We start from the raw sequence: 24,589 nt of genomic DNA, 5'->3' as shown, positions 1-24,589 counted from the left end.
GTCTAGAAATAAAACCACGTGTCTGAGGTCACATGATTTTGAGAAGGGTGCCAAGACTATTCAATGTGTTAAGTACTATCTTTTCAACAAATGGTGCTGAGAAAACTGGATATTTACAAGCAAAAGAATGAAGTTGAATGCTTACCTCACACTATTAAAAAAAAACTAAAAAATGAATCAAAGTCCTAAAGGACTGTAGGATATAAAAGCTAAAAGTATAAAACTCTGAGAAGAAAACATAAGAGTAAATCATTATGACCTCAGATTCGGCAAAGGATTCTTAAGTTATGGCACTATGAACAAAAGCAACCAAAGAAAAAACAGATAATATGGACTTTATCAAAATTAAAAATGTGTGCTTCATGGGACACCATCAAGAAAGTGAAAAGACAGCTCACATGGTAGAAAATACTACTTGCAAATCATAAATCTGATTAGAGATATAGATCCAGAATAATATAGTTACAGACTATATAATGATGCTTTGGCATATGGACCACATATACAATGGTGACTCCATAAGATTAAGTTTATAATACCATTTTTTTTGTTTGTTTTTGAGATAGGATCTTCCTCCATTGCCCAGGCCGGATGGCGCGATCCCAGCTCACTGCAACCTTGGCCTCTGGGTTTCAAACAATTTTCATGCCTCACAAGTAGCTGGGGTTACAGGCACAGGCCACCATGCCCGACTAATGTTTTGTAATTTTAGTAGAGACGGGATTTCACTATATCGGCCAGGCTGGTCTTGAATTCCTGGCCTAAAGTGATCTGCCCACCTTGGCCTTCCAAAGTGCTAGGACTACAGGCAGGAGCCACCATGCCAGCCTGTTTACAGAATTCTTACAATTCAATAACAAAAAAGACAAATAAACCAATTAAAAAATGGGCAAATGAGAAGACTGAAGCTGGATCCCTTCCTTACACGATATACAAAAATCAACTCAAGATGGATTCAAGACTTAAATGTAACACCCAAAACTATAAAAACCCTGGAAGACAACTGTAGGCAATCCCATCCTGAACACACGAACGGGCAAAGATTTCATGACGAAGACACCAAAAGCAATCTCAACAAAAGCAAAATTTGACAAGTGGGATCTAATTAAACTTAAAAGATTCTGCACAGCAAAAGAAACTTTCAACAGAGTAAACAGACAACCCACAGAATGGGAGAAAATATTTGCAAACCATGCATCTGATGAAGGTCTGATTTCCAACTTCTATAAGGAACTTAAATTTACAAATGAAAGGCAAACAACTTCATTAAAAAGTGGGCAAAGGACATGAACAGACACTTCAAAAGAAGCTGCATGCCGCTAACAAGCATATGAAAAAAAGTTCACTATCACTGATCATTAGAGAAATGCAAATCAAAACCACAATGAGATACCATCTCACAGCAGTCAGAATACCTATTAAAAAGTCAAAAAATAACAGATGCTGGCAAGGTTGCAGAGAAAAGGGAACATTTATACAATGTTGGTGGGACTGTAAATTACTTCAACCATTGTGGAAAGCAGTGTGGTGATTCCTCTAAGAACTAAAAACAGAACTACCATTAGACTCAGCAATCCCATTACTGGGTATATAACCCAAAGGAATACAAATCATTCTACCATAAAGACAAATGCAAATGAATGTTCATTACAGCACTATTCACAATAGCAAAGACATAGAATCAACCTAAATGCCCATCAACGACGGACTGGATAAAACGTGGTACATATACATCATAGAATATATGCAGCCACAAAAAAGAATGAGATCATGTCTTTTGTGGAAACATGGATGGAGGTGGAGGTCATCATCTTCAGCAAAATAATGCAGGAACAGAAAACCAAATACCACATGTTCTCACTTATAAATGGGAGCTAAATGATGAGAACTTATGAACACAAAGAAGGAAACAACAGACATTAGGGTCTAGAGGGTGGAGGTTGGGAGGAGGGAGAGGAGCAGAAAAGACAGCTATTAGGTGCCGGGCTTAATTCCTGGGTGATGAGATAATCTGTACAACAAAGCCCCATGACATGAGTTCGCCTATGTAACAAAGCTTCACATGTACCCTCAAACCTAAAACAAAAGTTAAAAAAAAAAAAGGGGGGAGCCAGGCGTGGTGGCTCATGCCTGTAATCCCAGCACCTTGGGAGGTTGAGGCTGCCGGATCACCTGAGGTCAGGAGTTCAAGACCAGCCTGGCCAACATGGTGAAATCCCATCTCTACAAAAATATAAAAATTAGCCGGGCATGATGGCGTGAGCCTGTAATCCCAGCTACTTGAGGGGCTGAGGCGGGAGAATCGCTTGAACCTGGGAGGCAGAGGTTGCAGTGAGCCAAGATCACGCCACTACACTCCAGCCTGGTCGACACAGCAACATTCCATCTCAACAACAACAACAACAACAAAAAACGCAAATGATCTGAATAAACATTTCTCCAAGGAAGATACACAAATAACCAATATGCACTAAAAAGATGCTTGGCATCATTAGTTATCAGGAAATTTAAACAAAAACCATAATGAGAGAATACTTCATACCCACTAGGATGTCTAGAATTAAAAAGTCAGATAATAACAAGTGTTGGCAAGTATATAGGAGCAGTAATCATAATAGATAAAACGCAGAAACAACAAAAATGTCCAACACAAATGAAAGAACTCCAACACAAATGAATAAATAAATGGTGGTATACAACTGAAAATTATTCAGCCATAAAAGGAATTGAAACCACATTTGCAAAAATCATAAAAGTGAGAAAATGATGACAATGAAAGAGATCTGGGCCAGGCGCAGTGGCTCACGCCTGCAATCCCAGCACTTTGGGAGGCTGAGGCAGGCGGATTACCTGAGATCAGGAGAGACCAGCCTGGCCGACATGGCAAAACCCCACCTCTACTAAAAAAATACAAAAAATTAGCCAGGCATGGTGGCATGCACCTGTAACCCCAGCTACTTGGGAGGCTGCAGCAGGTGAACTGCTTGACCATGGAAGGCAGAGGTTGCAGCAAGCTAAGATCGCGCCACTGCATTCTAGCCTGAGCAACAAAGCAAGACTCTCTCTCTCAAAAAAAAAAAAAAAAAAAAAAATATATATATATATATATATATATATATAAAATAAGAGAGAGATCTGATCTAACAAATTCCATCTTTTTATTTTTTATTTTTATTTTTTGAGACAGAATCTCGCTCTGTCACCAGGCTGGCATGCAGTGATGCGATCTCAGCTCACTGCAACCTCCACCTCCCAGGTTCAAGCAATTCTCCTGCCTCAGCCTCCTGAGTAGCTGGGACTACAAGCACGCACCACCACGCCCAGCTAATTTTTGTATTTTTAGTAGAGACGGGGTTTCACCATATTGGCCAGGAGGGTCTCGATCTCCTGACCTAATGATCTGCCTGCCTCGGCCTCCCAAAGTGTTAGGATTACAGGCGTGAGCCACCGAGCTGGCCCACAAATTCCATCTTGTCTTTAATCTCCAAACTGCCTCTGGTCATTCCTGAGCGTGGGCAAAGATCACTTCGAGACAAATTTAGTTTACAGTTTAAATAATAATAGCCCTTCCCCCAAACCAAACCACCTCGGTAAAACGAATGAAAGGTCACCAGGTTAGGAAGATGAGAGGGGCCCGAGTTCATAGTTAAATGATTACCAGTCATTATTCTGGAGGTCATAAGATTTGCAACTTCCCCAATTACTTCCATAAATAACATCACCATTGTAGCACCTTACACTGGCCTTTTAAAATATGTTTTTGGTTTTTTACATTTCTGGCCCTAGCCAGATGAGCAAATCTTCTGTGGCCCCAACCCAGAAGCAGACTCAGTGCACAGGATGGTTTTCCACACTCCTACAATTGCAACTCCAACCAGTCAGCAGCACTCACAGCCTAGCCCTGCCTGCCAAACTGTCTTTGAAAAACCCGAGCCTCTAAATGTTCAGGGGGGCTGATCTGAGTAACAGTAAAACTCCGGTCTCCTGTTTAGCTGGCTCTACATGTATTAAACTCTCTCTATTCCAATTACTGTCTTGATAAATCAGCTCTATGTATTGGGCAGTTATAGAATGAAGTGCTGACAACACATGCTACATGGATGAACCTTAAAAATATTAAGCTAAGTGAAGCCAGTCACAGAAAACCACTTATATGATTCCACTGACATAATATGACCAGAATAAGTAACTTTATAGAGACAGAAAATAGATTAGCAGTTGTGCAGAGCTGGGAAGAGATTGGGGAAGGGAAGAATGATAGCTAAGGGTATGGGGTTTCCTTTTGAGGTGATGGAAATGTTCTAAAGTTGACTATGGTAATGGTTGCTCATATCTGTGGATATACTAAAACTCATTGAATTGTATACTTTAAATGGGTAAGTGAATTACATCTCAAGAAAGCTGTTTAAATAAATGAATAGGCTGGGCATGGTGGCTCATGCCTGTAATCCCACCACTTTGGGAGGCCGAGGCAGGTGAATCACCTGAGGTCAGGAGTTCGAGACCAGACTGGCCAACATGGTTAAACCCCAACTCTATTAAAAATACAAAAAATTAGCCAGGCATGGTGGCAGGTACCTGTAATCCCAGCTACTTCGGAGGTTGACGCAGGAGAATCGCTTGAACCCGGGAGGCAGAGGTTGCAGTGAGTTGAGGTCATACCACTGCACCCCAGCCTGGGTGACAAGAGCGCAAAACTCCATCACAAAAGAAAAAAAAAAAATGAATAAAGTGAACCTGTCATCTCAGGGAAAACAAATGATGGTATTTGTTGCCAATGATACATTTCAAGTTTCAAAGTGAAAACTATAATTTCAGAAAACTTTGTATCCACTAACATGAACTCCAGAGCTTCTCAATATTTAAAAGGCTCCTCTGAGAGATCATCAATGATAATAATTGTGCAGAAAGGGTTAACATAGCAGGCCTGAGGCTGCTCTCCTTAGAAAGGCTTACTTGTACTCTGGGAGGCCGAGGCGGGCAGATCACAAGGTCAGGAGTTCAAGACCAGCCTGGCCAATATTGTGAAACCCCGTGCCTACTAAAAATGCAAAAATTAGCTGGGTGCGGTGGTGGGCACCTGTAGTCCCAGCTACTTGGGAGGCTGAGTCAGGAGAATTGCTTGAACCCGGGAGGAGGAGGTTGCAGTGAGCTGAGATCGCACCACTGCACTCCAGCCTAGGCGACAGAGCAAGACTCCGTCTCAAAAAAAAAAAAAAAAAAGGAAAGGACAAGAAAGGCTTGCTTGCAAAGTTGGCAGTGTTCCCATGGTTCCCTAACTGGTAAGAATGGTTTACTGTGCCTAGACTGTTTGCACAAACAATGCAGTTTATGCAGAATATTTGTTGTTTTCCTTCAAGGAGACTGGAAATTTGGTACATGCTAGGCAGAGGGTCCCTATATGACCAGTCCCCAATAACAATCTTGGGTACTGTGCCTCTAGCGAGCTTTCCTGGGAAACAACATTTTATACATGTCATCACAATTGAGTGCTGGAAGAATTGAGCACGTCCTGTGAGACTCTACTGGGAGAGGACTCTTCGACGATTGAGTCTGGCCCCAGACTTCACTCCATGTGCCTTTTCCCTTTACTGACTTTGCTTTGTACCTTTTCACTGTAATACATCTTAGCTGTCAGCACAACTACGTACTGAGCCCTATGAGTCCTTTCAGAATATTACTGGACATGGAGGTAAGGTGGTCTCGGGGATTACCCCCCAAAACAGTAATTTAGGTATTGCATAATAAAATGTGCCAACCCACATCCAGTCAGTTTTAATTTCTAATAAGGTAAATATCCACAGATATAACCCACATAAACAAAAGCTCTTTGCAGTTCTCGGTAAGAGTGTAATAGGGTCCCGAGACCAAAAGTTTGAGAACCACTATTTTAGTTTGACAAACTAATAACATGTTGAGGAGACTGATTAACAGGATGTTACATGAGTAACAACGGAAGGAACTAAGGAAGTTAGAGCAGGGTCAATTCTCCTACCACCTACAACCTACATAGAGAAGAGCATACTTAGGGGAGATAGATAGGTATGTTCAAACAGTTCAAGGGTTGTCCTCCAGAAGAGAGAATAGAACAATTATGTGCAATCAAGAGAAATGTCTTGATAGAATGATACTTTTGGGCCACAATATTAGGAAAAAATTGCAAGAATGAGCTCTTCCTCTTCCCTTCCATTCTGTTCCTGAGCAATCCAGTCCAAAAACCAATAGGTACCTAGAGCAAGGTAGATATCCTTGCTGGCCAGAAGGTAAGGGTCGGGGACCTGAGGGGGTTGGGCTTCGGCATAAGGGGGTTGTTCTTCACTCTGAACAGGCGGAAGGGAACATCGGTGCAGGCATGTCCCAGCACAGGAGTGAGAACACTAATAGAGTGGGAAGGGCATGTGTGCAGGGGTGATATGGCCGGGTGTGATGAGGCAAGAGCCTAGAAGAGTGTCCACATTTGGGACTGCCTGACTTCGGGGGGAGGAGCAGGAACAGTTTGAGAAGGCTTCCATGTGGACAGAAAGCTTGGTGTAGGGTGGAAACTCAGGTTGGGGGAGGAGGAGGTCCACTGCATGGGGGCAGTCTCGTGGTCTCAGGGCCCAAACAGGGTAAGGAGGACATCCACATTGGAGGAGCAGTGTGGAGTGGGCTATGAGAGCCCAACAGAAGTGAGAAGGGCATCCGGGAAGGGAAGTGACCTAGCATGGGGACTTAGTGGGGGAATCAGAGCCCCTGCATAGTAATAGAGACAGAGGCTACCTCACTGAGCTGTTATTAGGATTAAATGGATAAAACGCATATAGCATATGAGCCCAGAGTAAGCACAATCCCAGTGTTTGCTATTATTAATGGCCATAAAGGGCCTGGCGCAGCACCAAACACAGAATACTCAACAAATGGCTGTTTATTAAATGATTACACTATTACCTCACATCCTACATATCTCATCTACAGACAGCAGCTACTGTCTGGATGCTAAGCAAATTTATTTAGAAAAATTAACTTAACCATAACGACTTAACACCTACATCCTTTCAGGAATTCTGTGTTTTTCACCTAGACTTCCTAATTTGTTCTTCTTGTTTAGTTTTGGTTAACTTTTCCTTTCATATTACTTTAAACTCTCTACTTCCTTTCATACTGACCCTTCCTTCAAGATCTTCTAATTCACACAGTAGCACAAACCCAACCAACACCTCAGAAACACATCTAGGTCAGTGAAAAGAGCTTGAACAGACTCACTGAGTCTACAGCCATTTCTCCACATCAGTACACACAGAATAACTTGGTATGTGTCTTATGTGTTTCATACCTGTCCTTGTTTTGGTGCATGCATGTATATCCCTATGTAGAGTCCCATGGCAGGGGAATAAGCAAGCCGTAATTTGTGTCCAGTTCCAGCAGTGAGCCGAAGGTCTTTCTTCACAGGGACATATTCCAGCATGTCAGCTACCATCAGGCACATTTGCTCCTGTCCAGGAAAACAGTTAATAGGTGATATTCAAGGGATATTCAGGCTAGAAGAACGTACCTTTTGAAAGGATGGACCTTTCATTATATCTACCACTCTATCTAGTTTATCTGCTAAAAGACCTTACAGGTTTTTGTTTTAAAAGGGCTAACACGGGCCGGGCGCAGTGGCTCACTTCTGTAATCCCAGCACTTTGGGAGGCCTAGGTGGGTGGATAACCTGAGGTCAGGAGTTCAAGACCAGCCTGGCCAATATGGTGAAACCCCATCTCTACTAAAAAATACAAAAATTAGCCAGGTGCAGTGGTGCATGCCTGTTATCCCAGCTACTTGGGAAGCTGAGGCAGGAGAATCACTTGAACCTCGGAGGCGGAGGTTGCAGTGAGGTGAGATTGCGCCATTGCATTCCAGCCTGAGTGACAGAGCAAGACTGTTTCAGGGGAGGGTGGGGGGCGGGAGGCTAACATGTAAAACATCTCTTCAGTCTGAAATATAAGATCAGACTCATATAAAATATAAGCTGTATTTTTTTAGATGAATCTTGAAAACCATTTTACCAACTTACATTTTTAAAACATATTTGTTGCTCTTAAATGAAACATCCAGCCTGGGTAACATGGCAAAACCCGGTCTCTACAAAAAATACAAAAATTAGCCAGCTGTGGTAGCATGAGCCTGTAGTCCTAGTTATTTGAGCAGCTGAGGTGGCGAATAGCTTGAGCCCGGGAGGCGGAGGCTGCAGTGAGCTGCATTCATGCCACTGTACTCCAGCCTGGGTGACAAAGTGAGACTGTCTCAAAAAATAAAAATTTTAAAAAAAGAAAAAATAGTGAAATGTATACTTTGTACTACTCTTTCAGTGTTCCTGTAAGATTGATAATTTTTCCAAATAAAAAGACAATAAGGAGGAAAATATATGCAAAATAAAGCTAAATGAAACTGTCTGAATCTGGAAGTGACCAATAATTTCCAAACTAATTGATCTGATCATCTTTAAGAGAAACAGCAAAATTTATTTCAATTCTCATGATTCACAATGCTATTTTAACTTACAGCAACTATAAATGTAGCACTTACCTTGTAAGACCACATTCGTAGTTTATGATCCTGACACAGAGCAAAGATGAAGGCATCATGCTCCACACAATGAACAGCAAGACTGAGGGGACGATCTGAAGGCGACTGGTCACCCCTAAAACATAAGACCCAGTTTTAGAGTTTTACTGCTGCAAAGTATCTCATCATTAGAATTTGCAATTCAAGAAATATAATAGAATTATAAATGTACACTCTTAGCAGAAGGACCAAGAGCTTATATGCTAGTATAAGACAACTACATTTCTATTTGGTTTATCACCAATTACTACAATAAAATTTAAAAGGTTCTACATAACAATGGAAGACTGTTTCCTTTTGTATTGTTTTCCTTTAACCATCAAAAACTTTCTACTTCTGATAATTTTACACAAAACTCGATTTGGGTAAGTCAGGGCAGAGCACCGAACTGGGTATTCTGAGAATATAAACAGTAGGCTGCTTTATGCTGTCAATGCATCCAATTGCAGACGAAATGGACTTGGGAGTATGGCTTTCCTCAGATGGAATTTGATTTTATTCTGACTGTTCTCCTTTCCAGTATAATGTTTGCCTTGGAATAAGACTGGAAACAATAACTGCCGACCAGTACAAAAAGATTAAATTCTTGGGCCCTTTGATTTACCTACCAGACACCACTCACCTGATGGCTGTTGGCATCCAGCCTGTAAGCAATCGTTGCATTACTGAACTCTGTTTCAGCTCCACAACTGACACCATACCTGCAATGATATCCAAGGCACCTCTTGAACACACTTTGAGAAACCCAAAGGCAAGAATGATGTAACCACGAACAAGGTCTTTATAATAGGCAACAGGCTTCTGTATTTCTGTACTAACAAAGTTTTAGGACGTAACTTTCCTACATATATCACACCTAAAATATTTTGAATCATTATTAGATCCATAAAAATAGCATTTTTATACTTCCCGTGGAAATTTTTGCCTTTTACAGACAGTAACCCATATTGCCACCCAGCAGAATCACTTCATTCTTTCCAAAACAATCCCTAGGTACCTTTCCTGTGCCAGGCACAGTCCTAGATGGTGGTGACATAGCAGTAAACAAAACAAATTTTAAAACTCCTGTCCTCATGGAACTTATATTCCTTTAGGGGAAGGGGAGAAGCAGAGACAGTTAAATTAAGTAGAATGGCAGTAAGTCAGAAAAATAAGACACAAAAGGAGTACAGAGAATGCCAAGACATAGGGAGGGCAGGCAGGGACACTGCAATTTTGAAAAGGGTGGTCAGGGAAGGCCTCAACGAGGTGACATTGAGTAAAGACCTAAAGGAGCTGCGGGAATGAGCCAAGCTAGTAGCTGGCTATACCAAACGAATGCCTTGAAGTAGGGGTGTCCCGGCATATTCAAGGAATTGCAAGAAGGTATGTGGCTGGTGAAGAGGAGGGGAAGAGTGAACAGATGAAGGTAGAGAGACAGCAGTGGGTCACTCTAGGCCAGTGTAAGGACTCTGGGTTTATTCAGCATAACATGATATATTTAAAACCCAACTTAGGTCATGTTGGCCAGGTGCGGTGGCTCACGCCTGTAATCCCAGCACTTTGGGAGGCTGAGGCAGGTGGATCACTTGAGGTCAGGGGTTCGAGATCAACCTAGTCAATGTGGCAAAATGCCGTCTCTAACAAAAATTCAAAAATTAGCCAGGCGTGGTGGTGGGCACCTGTAATCCCAGCTACTCAGGAGGCTGAGACACAAGAATCGCTTGAACCTGCGAGGTGGAGGTTGCAGTGAGCCAAGATGGCACCATTGCACTCCAGCCTGGGTGATAGTGAGACTGTCTCGAAAGAAAGGAAGGAGGCCAGGTGTGGTAGCTCACGCCGGTCCCAACACTTTGGGACGCCAAGGTGGGCAGATCGCAAGGTCAGGAGTTCGAGACCAGCCTGGCCAACATGGTGAAACCCTGTCTCTACTAAAAATACAAAAATTAGCTGGGCGTGGTGGCAAATGCCTGTAATCCCAGCTGCTCAGGAGGCTGAGGCAGGAGAATCGCTTGAACCCAGGAGGCAGAGGTTGCAGTGAGCTGAGATCGCGCCACTGTACTCCAGCCTGGGCAACAGAGAGAGACTCCCTCAGGTGACCCGCCCGCCTTGGCCTCCCAGAGTGTTGGGATTACAGGTGTGAGCCACAGCGTCCGGCCCTTGGGTTTTAAATATATCAGTCCACCTGAGAAGTTTCTGAAGAGGGTTAAGGACAGATCTGGGGAGATATATATAAAGCTAATACAATAATCCAGGCAAGACATAGTGGCAATTTGGTGCAGGGTATTTAATGTCTTTGTTTCAATTAATTTAATTATAATGTTATAACGCCTCCATCTCAGGGTAGACAATTAGGCAACTCATCTCTACTATAGGATTTAGAATAGGCTGTCTTATACTTGTCTACTTGTTTTTCCATGCTCCAATATGCTTTATAGTTCCTTATCCACTGTATAAAAGTAAAGCATTAGGGACTCATTAGGCAAGCAATAATGAATGACCAGTTTCGGGGCAATAGAGATGCAATCCCTGCATTGGATGACGAGGTTGAACTTTCAAGGTCTGTTTCAATATTAACATTCCTTGTTTAAATCCATGCTCATTTCCCATTCTTACCAGGTATGTCATAAGGAGGTAGCTTAAGAACAAAGATTCCCCCAGAAGCACATGGTAAGGCAAACAGGGCCTCCCCATCACTGCTAAGCCAGGCTGTTGAGGCGGTGGAATTAGGAGATATTCCAGGTACTGCTGGAATTAATTGATAGTTGCAAGGATCTGTGAAATCAACTTTTCCAATGTCAGTGAATATTGACTGCATCTGACTTTCAACTACCAACTCCTGTTGAGTAATTAAAAAGAAGAATCTATTAAATCAAAATAACCAGAATTTTGCTCAGTTTCTCTCTATTGCTAAAAAAGTTTTTAAAGTAAAAAACTGTAAACTGTCAAGCTTAAGAAGAAAGTCATTCTTTTTAATGAAAATTAATTCTCAACTTAAAACGTATGCCTGATCATTTTAAGTGGTAGCTATCAAAGTATGCTTGGTGAGGGATAATGAGAATCCAAATTTCCTTCAATTCCAAAAGATATCGCTCCAGCACTAAATTTGTGACACCCAGAGTAATTTGGGAAATAAAACATATTGCACTTAGCCAACTTACACTCCTATACATCCGGGAGGGGTGTGGTAAAAGTAACCTGTGCACTGTTTGATTGGTTAACATCAAGATTATCACATGATTCTGAGTCTCAGAGACATAAACCCCTCCAGGTAAAACACTGCAATTTTGGAATTTTAGGCGAACGGCATTATTCAACAGATTTATGTCCAGTGACTCCTCCATCAGCTCCAATGTATCTCCAGAGGTCTTCCTGTTGAAAAAGAGACATTTGTTTGAAAAGTTTATGCTTTTCTTTCTCACTGACTGTTGCACTGAAGTATACAAGAACAGTGTCCAAGTGAATTCACCAAATTTGAAAATTTTGGATAAACAGATTTGGAACACTTTTGCACTCCAAATCACATTATGTAAATTTATAAAAAACAGCATTACAAAATTCAAATTTCATTGTGATTCTGTTACATAGAGACATTTCCAAACTTGATAGGTCATTTATTTAGGACGATATTTTATGCAATTAAACTCTACTATAATAAAAATTAACACCATACCCTGGCCATTGCTTGTAGTGGAATGTGGCCTCCATATATACTACAGCATCGAACAAAACTAACCTTAATAATTGCGGTTATGTCCTGCTTCTATTACTTCTTAACCTGCGATTGCATGCGTGTGCACACACATACACACGCATAGCCTGTGTGTGCACACATACACACACACAAATAGCAACTGTATACATGTGCTTACATGTATGTGCAAAAATATTACTTAAATATTTTAACAATATAAAAATACCTTTGCAAATTGAACATATCAGGGTTAGTTTCTATACTGATAAGCTATTCTAACTTTTATTATTACTCCTCAAAAGGAGCTTTTTTCTTTTCCCCCACCCTTCCCAAAAGCTTGTTTATTAATTCCAGCTGAGGAGCAAGGCGCCACTGGCAGCCACAGATCTCACCGCTGCACGGGGTTTTAGAACTTCAGCCATAAAAATAGGCAGAATATTCCTTGATCATATTGGTGGTACCTGTCCATTTTCTTATGCAAACTGTGATACAATCCTGACCAACTGCTCAGAATTCATCTCCACGTGGTTCACAGGTGCCACTGGCAGAGCATTTTTTTTTTTTTTTTGAGACAGAGTCTCGCTCTGTTGCCCAGGCTGGAGTGCAGTGGCCCGATCCCAGCTCACTGCAAGCTCCGCCTCCCGGGTTTACGCCATTCTCCTGCCTCAGCCTCCCGAGTAGCTGGGACTACAGGCGCCCGCCACCTCGCCCGGCTAGTTTTTTGTATTTTTTTTTTAGTAGAGACGGGGTTTCACCGTGTTAGCCAGGATGGTCTCGATCTCCTGACCTCATGATCTGCCCGTCTTGGCCTCCCAAAGTGCTGGGATTACAGGCTTGAGCCACCACGCCCGGCCGAGTATTTCTTTTTAACAAGGTAGTGAACCTGCAGTACAATGAAGCTCAAGATTGGGTCATGGTCACTGGCCGCCACATGGTTTGAGATGTGAGCTGAAAAACTGTAATAGCACACTGGGATGGATCTATGAGTTTGCCACCGAAGACAGCCAGCGTTATAAGGAAGGCCATGTGATCCTGGAACGTGCTCTAGTTCAAGATTGAGGGCTCTGAGGAATATGTACGATCTGATAACTGTTTTTTGTTTTTTTGTTTTTTTGAGACAAGGTCTCACTCTGTCAGGCTGGGGTGCAGTGGTACAATCATAGCTCACTACAGCCTCGAACTCCTGGGCTCAGGCAATCCTCCCACCTTAACCTCCTGAGCACCTGGGACTACAGGCATGCACCACCACACCTGGCTAATTTTTGTATTTTTTTTAGTAGAGATGGGGTTTCACCAAGTTGGCCAGGCTGATCTTGAACTTAGTGATCAAGATCAAGTGATCCACCTGCCTCAGCCTCCCAAAGGGCTGGGATTACAGACTATCTGATAACTCCTGAAGAAAAAGAGATAAATTCATCTTTTCTCAGGTCTCCTTCGCTGAAAACAAAAATCTACTTACAGACACCGTTACCTTAGCGTCAGAGTCAGAGTCATGAATGGCAGAACAAGAGGTTGTGCGAATCTAAGATGGAACCTTTTTTTTTTAAAGTTATGTATTTTCCATCCAGTAGCAGTGTATATAGAGAATATTATGCGGATGCTGTTAATTTTTTCCCCTCTGTTTACATCTTGAGGCAGAAAAGTCTATCTGCAGCTACATGGTAGGCTATTTACGAAAAAAATTTCAGCTATTAGAGTGGAAAAGTGGAAATTTTGAAAGGAAAATATGTCAGAAGTATAGTTTTTAAATTCACGGGCTTCATTTTAAACTGTTTTTTTTTTTTTTTTGAGACAGAGTCTCACTCTCTCGCCCAGGCTGGAGTGCAGTGGCACGATGTCAGCTTACTGCAAGCTCTGCCTCCTGGGTTGACGCCATTCTCCTGCCTCAGCCTCCCGAGTAGCTGGGACTATAGGCGCCTGCCACCACACCTGGCTAAGTTTTTGTATTTTTAGTAGAGACGGGGTTTCACCGTGTTAGCCAGGATGGTCTCGATCTCCTGACCTCGTGATTCACCCACCTTGGCCTTCCAATAAACTTTTTTTTAAAAAACCCAGTTATTTCACTTGATTTGCTAGCATGAGAGAAGAGCTCCAAATCTGCGCCCAGTGCTAAAGGCTCAGTGTTAGCATGGCTTGTGCTGGCCAGTGTGCCATTTTCTTGCTAGAAATGAACTGTAGCACTAGAGCCCATTCTTCCTTGTCAGTCTTGACACAAAGATGTCACCATTTCTAATTATTTGTCACTACATAATTGGTGTTGATAGGAAACTTTTTCTGAAATGGGTCAGAACTGCTGTCTTTTTCCATGTAACTTAAGCATAGTAATATAAATAAAGTAGTAACTGGAAAAAAAAATAAAAAAGGAGCTTGTTATTAACAATGATGGTAAGTTCTGTGAGTGTAGCGATAGCCCCTATATTCTTTTTTTTTTTTTTTTTTTTTTTTGAGACGGAGTCTCGCTGTGTCTCCCAGGCTGGAGTGCAGTGGCGTGATCTCGGCTCACTGCAAGCTCCGCCTCCCGGGTTCACGCCATTCTCCTGCCTCAGCCTCCCAAGGTAGCTGAGACTACAGGCGCCCGCCACCACGCCCGGCTAGTTTTTTGTATTTTCAGTAGAGACAGGGTTTCACCATGTTAGCCAGGATAGTCTCGATCTCCTGACCTCGTGATCCACCCGCCTCGGCCTCCCAAAGTGCTGGGATTACAGGCTTGAGCCACCGCCCCCGGCCAGCCCCTATATTCTTACAGCCCAAATATTAATACTGTTCCTCTAGGGAAAGCACGTGCATACACACTTGGATATCCTTAGACCCAGCAAAGTGCCTAGGACAGAGCTAGCATTCAATAAGTGCTTTTGATAAAATGCACGCAAACTCAAAAAAAAAAAAAACTTTATTCAAACTCAAGTTGCAACAGAGGAGATAAAGCATTTTGCCCAAGGCCATTAGGTCTGACTTTAAATTCAGATTTAATCCTCCATCCAATGTCTACCTGACTCAGCACAGAAGCTGTCGTGTTACTTTAACAAGGATATTTCTTACTTTTGATTTCTAAGTATTTGTTATCTTTAACAATCACTAGTACATATTTACTCGTCTATGTCCTTGACTCAGTAGGTATGATCTGTCAAAGCCTGTTGCTTTCCTCTTCCTGACCCTGCTCCTTCTCTTCCATCTCTACGATTAAACTAGTACCCTCTTTGATCTACTGCAGGTTTATCCTTAGTACCTCTTCCTCAGCAGCACCAGCTGATACTTAGTGATTGTCAAAAGAGGCGGCTCTACTTCTTGCTGGGGTCACATCTTTCCTAGAATGATGAAATGAACTCTTTCTTGCAGAACAAACCAAGATGAAAAATTTAACCAATTAGTTTTATTTTTCCTCTTTTTAAATTTTTATTTTTTTAGAGGTGGGGTCTCACTGTGTTGCCCAGGCTGGTCTTCAACTTCTGGGCTCAAGTGATCCTCCCGCCTCAGCCTCCCAAAGTGCTGTGATTACAGACGTGAGCCACCACACCCAGCTAGTTTATTTTTCTTGACTTCTAGCTCCTAGTTTTATTGAATTTGCTCCTCTCGAGTAAATATATTCTTATATTTTATTAAAATTATTCTAGGCCAGACGTGGTGGCTCAGGCCTATAATCCCAGCACTTTGGGAGGCTAAGGAGGGTGGATCACGAGGTCAGGGGATCGAGACCATCCTGGCTAACACAGTGAAACCCCGTCTCTACTAAAAATAAAATTAGTCAGGCGTGGTGGTGGGCACCTATAGTCCCAGCTACTTGGGAGGCTGAGGCAGGAGAACCGCTTGAACCCAGGAGGCAGAGCTTGCAGTGAGCTGAGATCGTGCCACTGCACTCCAGCCTGGGTGACAAAGTAAGATTCGGTTAAAAAAAAAAAAAAAATTATTCTGACCATGTCTTTTTCCAAGCATCTCATCATCTCAAATTCCCTTCATTTTAATTAACTTCCTTTTTTCAAGTAGTTTCTAAAGTTTTTTTCCTCTCCCTCCATTTTTTGAGACAGGGTCTTGCTCTGTCACCCATGCTGGAGTGTAGTGACACCATCTCGACTCATTACAACCTCCACCTACCGGTAAGGTTCAAGTGATCCTCCTACCTCAGCCTCCCAAGTAGCTGGGACTATGGGCTTGCATCACCATGTTCAGCTATTTTTCAAATGTTTTATATAGGGCCCCACTATGTTGCCCAGACTGGTCTTGAACTTCTGGGCTCAAGTGATCTTCCTGCCTCAGCCTCCCAAAAGTGAGGGATCACACCAGGCCTTTTTTCCTTCCTTTTCAGTGAATGTTCCCTTGACTAATGACAGGAGAAATCTTACCCAAAAAGTATCCCACCACAAATTCTCCTTTTACTGAAACTCAGCCTTTATTCCCAGAACTGTCATCTTTGACATATCTAACTATTTTGGTTGCTTTTGATTCAGTTGACTTATCTTAACCATAACTGAGGAGAAAAAATATCTATGTTATGAATAAATCCAGGCTCTTCTTTTCATAGAGCTAAAAGAGTTTTTTGTTTGTTTTTTGAGACTGAGTCTCGCTCTGTCGCCCAGGCTGAAGTGCAGTGGTGCGATCTTGGCTCACTGCAACCTCCACCTCCCAGGTTCAAGCAATTCTCTGACCTCAGCCTCCTGAGTAGCTGGGATTACAGGCGCCCGCCATCACACCCGGCTAATTTTTGTATTTTTAGTAGAGACAGGGTTTCATCATGTTGGCCAGGCTGGTCTTGAACTCCTGACCTCAAGTGATCCACCCGCCTCGGCCTCCCAAAGTGCTGGGATTACAGGTGTGAGCCACCACGCATGGCCCTCTTACTTGATCTCTTAGCAGCATTCCACATACTTGACCTCGCCTTCCTTTTTAAACAGTCTCTTCTCATGAATCCTATGATACTACTCTCTCCCAGTTTTCCTCCCACATTCCTGTCCATTTCTTCTCCTTCTCCTTGACCTGACCCCTATATGCTAGATTTCCTCAAACCTTGATCCTGGATCATCTTCTCTCACTGTACACTTTCTCCCAAGGCACATCTTATCTACTCCCAAGGATGTAAGTACCTTTTCAGCGCTGATGATTTCCCAGAGCTACTTTGCTTCTGGTAACTCATGACATTAGCACAATTTTCTGGATCCTCAACTTCATCTCTGAATAATTCTTTCGCTTTCCTGCCTTATGGTTAAAGTTGGATCCTGAATCTCCCGTGAGGACAGTGACCCAAGTTTTCTCTACCATGCCCTTTGCAGTGGGGCCTCAAGGAGAACATACAGATGTCCTTGTTCCCCACTGGCATTCTAGGCCACTGTTCCTCCTCTGCTACCCGAATCACTCAGCTCTGAAGCTCACGGAATCAGATACCACCTGCTACCCATGTTCACTGCAGTTGATTTTAGCTCTTGGCCCACTGTCACTCTCTCCCACACTACTCTTGCCATAATTGTTAATGATTTCAGTATCAGGGCCAGGTATGGTGGCTCATGCCTACAATCCCAGCATTTTGGGAGGCCAAGACAGGAGGATTTCTTCAGCCCAAGAGTACAAGATCAGCCTGGGCAACACAGCAAAACTCTATCTTTACAAAATAAAAAAACTAGCCAGGCATGGTGATGCCCACCTGCAATCTTAGCCACCTGGGAGGCTGAGATGGGAGGATCGATTGAGCCTAGGAGTTCAGGCTGCAGTAGGCCATGACTGTGCTACTGTACTCCAGCCTGGGTGACAGAGTGAAACTCTGACTCTAAAAAAACAAACAAACAAATGAACAAACAATATCCAATTATCCTAATACTCCACCTTCTCAGTTTCCCAAATTCCTTTCCTCTAGTGATTGCTCTCAACTGCATCTACTAGGTCATTCCCAACTGCACATAGCTATATTAGTATATTTTCTCTATGTTCCTCCCTTGCTCTCCAACTACCATGTGATTTCTCTGCTTCCCTTACAGCAATATACCTTGAAAGGGCTGTTCTATACTCACAATTCCTCTGCTCCCTTTCTCTCTTGAACCCACTCCACTGAGGCTTTTGTAGGACTACTGCAGCAATTCCTGACCAGGTCACCAATGACCTCCATGATCCAAAGGCCAGTTTTCATTTTTCATCTTGCCTGGCTTAAATGCAACACTGTCAGTTTTTCACTCTCCTCCTCCTTGAAATATTTCCCTTAGCTTCTGGGATACCACATTCTTTGTTCAACTCTTACTTCACTTACTCCTTCTTGGGCTCCTTTGCTGGTTCCTCATTTTTCTAAATGTTGGTGTGCCCCAGGGTTTAGTCCCAGACCGCTCTACTCAAGTGGCTCTCAACTGGAGGCGATTCTTCCTCACTCACCAGGATATTAAGCAATATCTAGAGATATTTTTGGTTATTGTAACTGGGGTAGAAGTGATCGTATAGATGTGCTATTGGTAGGCAGAGGGTAGAGGCCGGGAATGCTGTTTAACAACCTATCACATATAGGACAGCCCCCCACAATGAAGACTTAGCTGACAATAATAGTGCAGAAGGTGGCCGGGCGCGGTGGCTCAAGCCTGTAATCCCAGCACTTTGGGAGGCTGAGACGGGCGGATCACAAGGTCAGGAGATCGAGACCATCCTGGCTAACACGGTGAAACCCCGTCTCTACTAAAAAATACAAAAAACTAGCCGGGCGAGGTGGCGGGCGCCTGTAGTCCCAGCTACTCGGGAGGCTGAGGCAGGAGAATGGCGGGAACCCGGGAGGCGGAGCTTGCAGTGAGCTGAGATCCGGCCATAGCACTCCAGCCTGGGTGACAAAGCAAGACTCTGTCTCAAAAAAAAAAAAAAAAAAAATAGTGCAGAAGGTGAAAAATCCTAATTTATTCTCACTTTCTAGGTGATCTCATTCAGTAGAACAGCTTTACGCACCATCTAATGCCAACAATTTCACAATCTGTATCTTCAGCCCAACTTCACTCAACTCCTGACTACTATCTCAGCACTCACTTGGATATCTAACAGGCATTTCAGATTACAACTGTCCAAAACAGAACTCCTGCACTCACTGAACCTGAAGAAAACAAACAAAAGTACCTGCTTCATCTATACTTTTTTCCATCTCAATTAATGACATCTCCCTAACTTCCAATTGCTCAAGCCAAAAATCTAGGGTTCACCTCTGACTCTTTTCTTTCTGTATACCCCCCATCCAATGCAATAGTAATTCTAACAAATCCACCTTGAAAACATATCCACAATCAGAACATTTCTCACTGCCTCTGTCACTACCACCCTGATCTAAGCCACCATGTCTGAATTGTGGCACCAGCCTCCTAACTGGTCTCCCCACACCCACCCTTTCCCCCACCACACTCTATTCTCAAGACGGCAGTCAAAGCAATCCTTTAGAAACTCAGATCTTAGATCATGTCATCCTCTACTTAAATCTTCCACAGCTTCTTCTCATCTTACTCAGAGCAAAAGCTGAAGCTTAAAATAACCAACAAAGCCCTGATCTGGCCTTGAGCTATCTCTTTCTTATTATTCTACCCTTCGTTCACTCAGCCGCAGACTCCTGGCTCCTTTCCACTCTTTGAACACAACAAGCTCCTACTTCAGGGTTCTTTGCACTTACTATTCCTTTTTCTTGGAGGGCTCCACCTGAAATACTCATTCCCCAGGTATCCTTTCTTCTGCTCAAATGTCAACTTACCCCTGGCTTTTGCCCAACCACCCTACATAAAACATTAACTGCCACAGGTATTCCTCTTCCCTCTTACGCTGTTCCCCTTTCCCTATTCCATTTATCAACTGACAAACTGTCAGAGGCATGTGAACCTGAACAGCTCCATCTTGAATAGGAGTTGGGTAACATGAGACTGAAACCTACTGGGATGCATTCCCAGACAGTTAAGGCATTCTAAGTCACAGGATGAGATTAGGAGGTCGGCACAAAATACAGGTCATAAAGATCTTGCTGATAAAACAGGATGCAATAAAGGAGCAAGCCAAAACCCATCAAAACCAAAATGGTGACAAGGGTGACCTATGGTTGCCCTCACTGCTACACTCCCACCAAGGCCATGACAGTTTACAAATGCCATGGCAACATCAGGAAGTTACCCTGTATGGTTTAAAAAGTGGAGGCATGAATAATCCATCCCTGTTTAGTATATCTTCAAGAAATAACCATAAAAATGGGCAACCAGCAGCCCTTGGGGCTACTGTGTCTATGGAGTAGCCATTCTTTTATTTATTTACTTTTTTTTTGAGATGGAGTTTCGTTCTTGTTGCCCAGGCTGGAGTGCAATGGAGCAATCTCAGCTCACTGCACCCTCCACCTCCTTGGTTCAAGCTATTCTCCTGCCTCAGCCTCCCAATTAGCTGGGATTACAGGCATGTGCCACCACGCCCAGCTAATTTTGTATTTTTAGTAGAGACAGGGTTTCACCATGTTGGTCAGGCTGGTCTCAAACTCCTGACCTCTCAAACTCCTGACCTCAGGTGATCCACCTGCCTCAGCCTCCTAAAGTACTGGGATTACAGGTGTGAGCCACCACACCTGGCCTCCTTTACTTTCTTAATAAACTTGCTTTCACTTTGCACTGCGGACTTGCCCTGTATTCTTTCTTGTGTGAGATCTGAGAACCCTCCCTTGGGGCCTGGATCGGCACCCTTTTCCTGTAACAAAACTACATGTACTTGGGTTTTTTGTTTTTTTAGTTATTGTTGTTGTTGCCTATTTTCCTCCATGAGAGTAGGAACTTTGTTTTGTTCCCTGCTATATCCCTATTCCCTAAAAATGGACTGAAATATATTAGGCAAGCAAATTTCCTTTATTTCTTCCTGTTTTTATAAAAGAGATGGGGTCTTACCCTGTTTCCCAAGCTGGAGTGCAGTGGCATGATCAGATCCTCCCGCCTCAGCCTCCTGAGTGGTTAAGATGAAAGGCACATGCCACCCCGCCTGGCTAATTTTTAAAAATCAGGCCGGACATGGTGGCTCCGCCTGTAATCCCAGCAAGTTGGGAGGCCGAGAATGGGGCACTGCTTGAGTCCGGCAGTCCAAGACCAGCCTGGGCAACCAGGCAAAACCCCATCTCTACAAAAACAAATAGAAAAATCAGCTGGGTATGGTGGCGCATACCTGTAATTGCAGCTACTTGGGAGGCTGAGGTGGGAGGGTCACTTGAACCCAGGAGGCAGAGACTGCAGTGAGCCATGATTGCACCACTGCACTCCAGCCTGGACAATGGAGCCACCAGACTGTCTCTCAAAAAGAAAAGAAAAAAAAAAACAGAAAGAAAAAAGAAAAAAAATTGTAGAAATGGGGTCTTGAACTCCTGGCCTCAAGAGATCCTCCCACCTCAGCCCCCCAAAGTGCTGGGATTACAGGTGTGAGCCACTGTGCCCAGCCAAAATATTTAACTAAATGAAATTTGTATCTCTAACATAAAGTCTCTCTTTTGAGCCTTAGACCTGTAAATTTCAATGCCTACTTGACATTTCCAAAGGGCTGCTCCCCAGGTACTTCAAATTTACTATGTCCAACAGAATTATTCATATCTTTCCAAAATCCATCTTCTATGGATCTCTGTAAATGGCAACCCCTCCCCACTCACATCTGGTTAGTCACATGAGACACCAGGGAGCTGTCCTTGTTCTCTCCTTTTCTTTTACCATCCCTTACCCCATATTCAATCCACCACCAAGTCCTAGTGAATCTATCTTCCAAAGGTATCTTGAATCCATCTACTTTTCTATTTCTATTCATTCCCACAATTGAACCACCAGCAACCCTTACTTGGGCCATCATAAAAGCAAACTTTTTTTTTGCATTATACCCATCTAATCCAAATCCACTTTCCACAAAGTAGACTGAGATCTTCTAAAAATACATTTTAAAAAATTTAGATTCAGGGGTACATGTGCAGCTTTGTTACATGAGTATATTGTGTATATATTCCTATCTACATGAGGTTTGGGCTTCTAATGATCCTGTCGCCCAAGTTGTGAACACAGTAACTGATAAGTTTTCCAACCTCTGCTCCCCCGCTCCTTTTGGAATCCCCAGTGTTAACTGTTCCCATCCAAAAATGCAATTTTGATGTTAGTAACTCTTTAAAAACCTATTCCATTATTACTCAATGTACTTAGGATAAAATCCAAAAATCCTTAAAAATGGCCTAAGGGTCCCTCATGGTCCGAGTCCTGCCTACCTCTCCAGCCTCAGTATCTCACATTACTTTCTGTTTTACCCACTGCACTTAAGCCACACAGATCTTTGGTCAGTTCCAAACCTGCCACATTCTTTCCACTTTGTGACCTTTGCATATGGTGATCCTGCTTGCTGGACTCCTCTCTGTCCACTCCCCATACCTGGCTAACCTCGTGTCCTTTAGATCTCAGGGTAACTGTGAAAGCCTTTTCCTGCCCCACTAATAACATTTGGTCCTCTCATTAGCCTCTCGTAACCCCTGTATTTTTCCTCTAGGGCAAGTTTTCCTCCACAAAATTTCCCCATGAAAAGTGAGTCCACAACTATTCTGACATTGCTACAACGTCTTGCATGATGAAGATGGCAGTTTTGTTCATTTCGTCCTGGTACCTAGCACAATGCCTGACATATTGAAGCTCGAACATATTTGTTCAATGAAGGAAGCTGTAAAGCACTATAAAAACATAATGGGTTCATGTTTAAAACTAGTCTTATGGGCTTTATACCCCTAAGCTACATTCCCTCTGCTTTTGGTGTTGCTTGGTGTGTGTGTGTGTATTGGTGGGGGGGGAGGGTAAACTCTTCTAGAACTGTGTCTCAGTTTTCCCGACTCTGATACGAACTGAAAAAAAAAAACTTTCTCTTTCCCTAAGTGTCGATTACCGCTTCTAGAATAGCACTTTGGGAACAGCAACTAAAATTTACACACCAAACCCTACCTTCCAGGGGAGTTTGGCGAACCACAGCACTTACCAATGAATGAACCTGTTTCTGGTTACGGAGAACAACTTGCCACTCTCCACATAGTAAAAGCCTCCCGCGCTCTCACTGTATTTTACGGCGCCAGCCACGGCATTTGCGGTCCCTGCAAAATGAACGTGGTCAGCCTGCACACGCGTCTTCTGAGAAATGACAGGGACTAAGGGACCTGATAAAGCAGAGGGTGACAGACTGACAACCCATACAAAGAAAAGAGGAAAACGTCGGACATCAAGGAATCTCTGATCCCGGGGCTGGAGGCATGTGGACTCAGGAGGATGAACCCAGCAGTCAGAGACCCTAGGACCCATGAGAGGAGCCCGAGGGGACAGATCGGATCGCGCCCTCCCTGGCCACTTCCGTACCAATGCTGCAGACTGTGAATTCCCGAAAGTGCCTCGGCCTTTCGCGCTCAGCCCCGCTTAGCTCCACGAAGCTTCGTTCCAGGGATCCCGCCGCCGCCATCTTCCCGCCGTCGCCGCGATGCCCGACGGGACAAAGGCAGGGCCGCGCGGCCGCCGTCACTTCCGGGGGCGGGGCGGGCGGAGTTGCGGACGGGTGAAGCATCCCGGGAGCAGAAAGGGGGCTCAGGTCCTTCGTTGCGGGGCTTCCACCGGGAGAATGAGGATGGACAGCGGGGAATCCAGAAGAGAAGCGGGCAGGGGAGGCCGACTGTATCTGCTGGAATCTTCGAGTGGCCGGCTGGAACGCCTCCGGAGGGCGGTGCCCTTTTCTCAGCGGCCGCAGGGCAGGGGGCGGGACCGGGTTTGTTTCTGTTTCCAAAACGCGGGGCTCAGTCTCCCAGGAGGGGCGAGGTCCGGGGAGGTCCGGCCTTTGGGCGTCCTCTGCCGGATCCCGGGTGTTTGGTCACCTCTCCCTCGGTTAGGGTGTCCGTCTGTAAATCTTTGCCGATCCTCCCTTCGCTCTTCAGTGGCACTTGGGTTGGCGGGGTGAGGAAGGGGTAGTGAGGGAAGGGCCTTTGGTTTTGGTCTTTTTTCCCCCCAAGAGACTGTATTCGTGTATTCCTGTATAATGAAACGTAATGTGGTAAACCTTGATGCTGCCACCTGCTGAGGTTACCTGAGTGCTACTCACTTGGATACGTGAAAAGAATTTGCCATTCATTCCAACCGTGATCTTGCACTTGGCTGTCAATGCAATAAGGGCCCATAGTGGATGTTTTGAAGATATTGTGGGGGTAGATGTTCAAAATCGGGGAAAATGCTAATCTCCAGCAGGGAAGGTTTTGTTCCTTAGTGATAGCCAACGCTTGTTGGTCACTTCTATTACCAGTGACCACAGCCATTCCCTGTCATTCTCCGTTTCATTTATCTGGTTCCGACCATCATTTCCTATCTTTCCACTTCACTCCTTCTGGGACAC

General features: G+C 43.8%; 1 protein-coding gene across 2 annotated transcripts in view; it reads right to left on the bottom strand.

Annotated features, from left to right (window-relative positions):
* Positions 1–23,788, bottom strand: part of LOC105471702 (nucleoporin 160) — a 71,904-nt gene extending 48,116 nt beyond the window's left edge. The window contains exons 1-7 of one of the 2 annotated variants that reach the window (XM_011724462.2): positions 23,572–23,788; positions 23,201–23,312; positions 11,727–11,937; positions 11,182–11,404; positions 9,209–9,287; positions 8,548–8,662; positions 7,313–7,471 (exon numbers count right to left, since the gene is read on the bottom strand). In XM_011724462.2, the coding sequence (XP_011722764.1) occupies positions 7,313–7,471; positions 8,548–8,662; positions 9,209–9,287; positions 11,182–11,404; positions 11,727–11,937; positions 23,201–23,312; positions 23,572–23,773 (1,101 nt within the window). In that variant the 5' untranslated portion in view covers positions 23,774–23,788. Of the gene's footprint in view, positions 1–7,312; positions 7,472–8,547; positions 8,663–9,208; positions 9,288–11,181; positions 11,405–11,726; positions 11,938–23,200; positions 23,314–23,571 lie in introns of those variants that run through there. The other variant, XM_071074630.1, reaches the window with a different exon arrangement.
* Positions 23,789–24,589: the final 801 nt, after the last annotated feature.

Source organism: Macaca nemestrina, chromosome 12, assembly GCF_043159975.1.
Source record: "Macaca nemestrina isolate mMacNem1 chromosome 12, mMacNem.hap1, whole genome shotgun sequence".
In the NCBI taxonomy this organism is placed as follows: Eukaryota; Metazoa; Chordata; class Mammalia; order Primates; family Cercopithecidae; genus Macaca; species Macaca nemestrina.
The sequence above is the reverse complement of the archived record's forward strand: the minus strand, read 5'-3'. Positions and strand labels throughout refer to the sequence as shown.